The sequence below is a fragment of the Sinocyclocheilus anshuiensis genome, unplaced genomic scaffold (genome assembly GCF_001515605.1).
Source record: "Sinocyclocheilus anshuiensis isolate Anshui unplaced genomic scaffold, SAMN03320099.WGS_v1.1 scaffold1594, whole genome shotgun sequence".
Taxonomy (NCBI): domain Eukaryota; kingdom Metazoa; phylum Chordata; class Actinopteri; order Cypriniformes; family Cyprinidae; genus Sinocyclocheilus; species Sinocyclocheilus anshuiensis.
Window position 1 is genome coordinate 88,339 of NW_015546114.1, and position 2,586 is coordinate 90,924.

A 2,586-nucleotide genomic window follows, 5' to 3' on the forward strand; every position below is an offset into this window, starting at 1 on the left:
TGTTTGTAAATATTTTGCTTTATTTACCGGTGTTTTAGCCTACATTATTTCTGAATGATAACAATAAAATAATAATAATATATTATTAATAAAATGCGACATACAGCCTACTAATTTAGGCTGTTTTTTTCCTCTCAAAACGCTTATAGGAGTAGCATTTTTTTTATCCATGCTGCAAACATTTTTAAATATCTTGAAAAAATAGGCCCACTTTAATGTCTTTAAAGCGTTGACAGTATTTTCTTTTGTTTAATACATTTGGTCAAAATCTAGAAAAGATTATGCTGTATTGGCTATGACTAAGCACAAGATAGGCAACCAGATCAAGACCCTCGTGTTTTTTTTTCTTTTTGAGTAAAGAAAAAGCTGTACTTTATTATTATTATTATAGGCAAAGAAAAAGTTTTTTAAATAACATTATATTAACCAGTATTTTTTCTACTCAAACTGGTTTCGGAATGGTAATAATACAGAGGAACGCAGGAACAGAAAAGTTCAAATACCAATTCTGCTTTTTTTTTGTTTTTAACCCCTTTTTTATGCAATTCACCAATATCTGTATCGGCCAATAGTTGTTTGTTAAAATCAGTATCGGCCAAAAAAATCAGTGCATCCCTACTAGTTACAACTGCTTTTACTTGTCATATTTAAAAAAAGTGGCCATTCTGACTGTTTAATTAAAAAAAATCTTGTTAGTAGTTGTAACAATCTGAATACACTAGTACTAAGTAATTACTAGTAACTAAAACATAATTACCAGCACCTAATGACGACTTGTCACTACTGCACTCATTGTCACTAGTTGCAACTAGTATCAAGTATTATGAATCAGTACAAATATCTAAAAAAAAATAGTCACTGGTAAAATTGAGAGGCACTAATCTATTAGATAAAAAAAAAAAGAAAAAAAAAAAAAAGGAACTAGTAGCATAAAACAGATCCTAGATAGTTTCAATGAATGAATGTTTAAACGGCTTGCCATAATAAGAGGAGGGAAATGTACATTAGTGAGAAATGGGGTGTATGATGTGACGGTCAAAACGAAATGAAGCTCTTACCTTGATGCTGGTTCTATCAGGGTGGTCGTATCCAGATAATGTATTTTATAGAACTCCAAAAGGCCAGGTAGATTATCAAACTCTTGATCGCCTATCTTGAATCTCTTGTTTGGCAAAGAGTTGATGATATAGTGAGAAACTTTGGAGTTTTCGGACACTGACAGTACATAATCACCAGGACAGGTGGAGGAATCTCGCACCAAAAACATCCCGTGTCTCTGTCCCTGTACCCTATTCTGCGCCTCCTGTCTCGAAACCGGCCCGAAATACCAGCTGGCTCGGTCCGAGGAGTCGAACCGTGCAGACGACATATTTGCTCAAAATACAACTGTGGCGAATAAATTCGAAAAAGAAAACAGAAATAAGCAATAAATTAAAACAACAAACGCCTATTCTTACAAGCGACCAAACACTTTTTGATCTGACAGCCCTACTGAACCGCAACCTGACGTTTGACCGGACAGGCTGCGACTGGCGTCAACCAACTTTGATGCATCGCTAAATTTCCACCAACAAGAATCACGACGAGCTTAGAACAGGTTTAAACAACCCCAAAAATTCGCAACGAACCCAAAAACGCGTATTTAGAGTTAAAGTTCCCCTTTCCTCTCTCTCTTCCGTGAAAGTAGCTGCAGCTTGAGAGACAATATAACGCGTTAGCCAGCTAACGTTAGCCGTCCTCAATCACCGTCCGCTCAAGATGAGGCAAACAACGCCATAAGTTAATAAATCGCTCTGCATGACGATTCAAGGCGACGTATGTCGGTCGCGTCAAACAACGAATCCTTCTTCGTGTATTAACACAAAGTACGGAAGAGTTTTGTCTCTTATTTAGACTCCCAACAGACTTCGAAGGCTGTAACAAAAATGGCGGCCCGCAACACGTCTTCACACAACTAATTGTGAATAATCTCGCAACAGAAAGTTTCTCTCCTTGCGCGGCGCTCCCCTATATGAGGCACGACGCTGCCACTCCACAAGACGACCTAGATGACTTTTTAAAATGTCTATTTGTTGTGTTTTCTGTTCCTGCCCAGGATTGGTGTAAAAGCTGCTTCAGCTCCCCACCCCGTCCGAGAAATGGCGTCTGGAGGGCGGATCTGCGCGCGCTCCCGGTCTGTCTGATCACCCGTCACGAACGCCTCGGGCGGCTGTTACTTAAAAGGAAGAATAAAATGCGTGGCGTGCAGAGGCGCGGCATTTCAAATGCTCTGAACCGCAGATAATGAGGAATATAAGCCACTGACTAGGAGACTGTACAGCCATGTGTGAATAATAATGTAAAGACTATGTGCTATAGTTGTGGTCAAATTTAGGATGGCCCACATCTCATGGAGACCTGTTGTTGACATGGCAATTGGGTTGTAAAAATACTTTTTCACTACACTCTTAAAAATAAAGGTTCTTTATTGGCATCAATGGTTCTATGAAGAATTTTGAGCATCCATGTAACCGTTCAAATGCAGAAAAGGTTCTTTATAGTTGAAAAAGGTTCTTTAGATTTTTACAATTTTCTTCAAAATAGGAA

The 2,586-nt window shown here is 38.4% G+C and overlaps 1 protein-coding gene across 1 annotated transcript in view; it reads right to left on the reverse strand.

Annotated features, from left to right (window-relative positions):
• The window catches only part of LOC107700778 (crk-like protein), a 10,973-nt gene extending 8,587 nt beyond the window's left edge, over positions 1–2,386 (reverse strand). The window contains exon 1 of the mRNA XM_016502582.1: positions 1,059–2,386. Within this exon, the coding sequence (XP_016358068.1) occupies positions 1,059–1,369 (311 nt within the window). The 5' untranslated portion in view covers positions 1,370–2,386. The remainder of the gene's footprint in view (positions 1–1,058) is intronic.
• Positions 2,387–2,586: the final 200 nt, after the last annotated feature.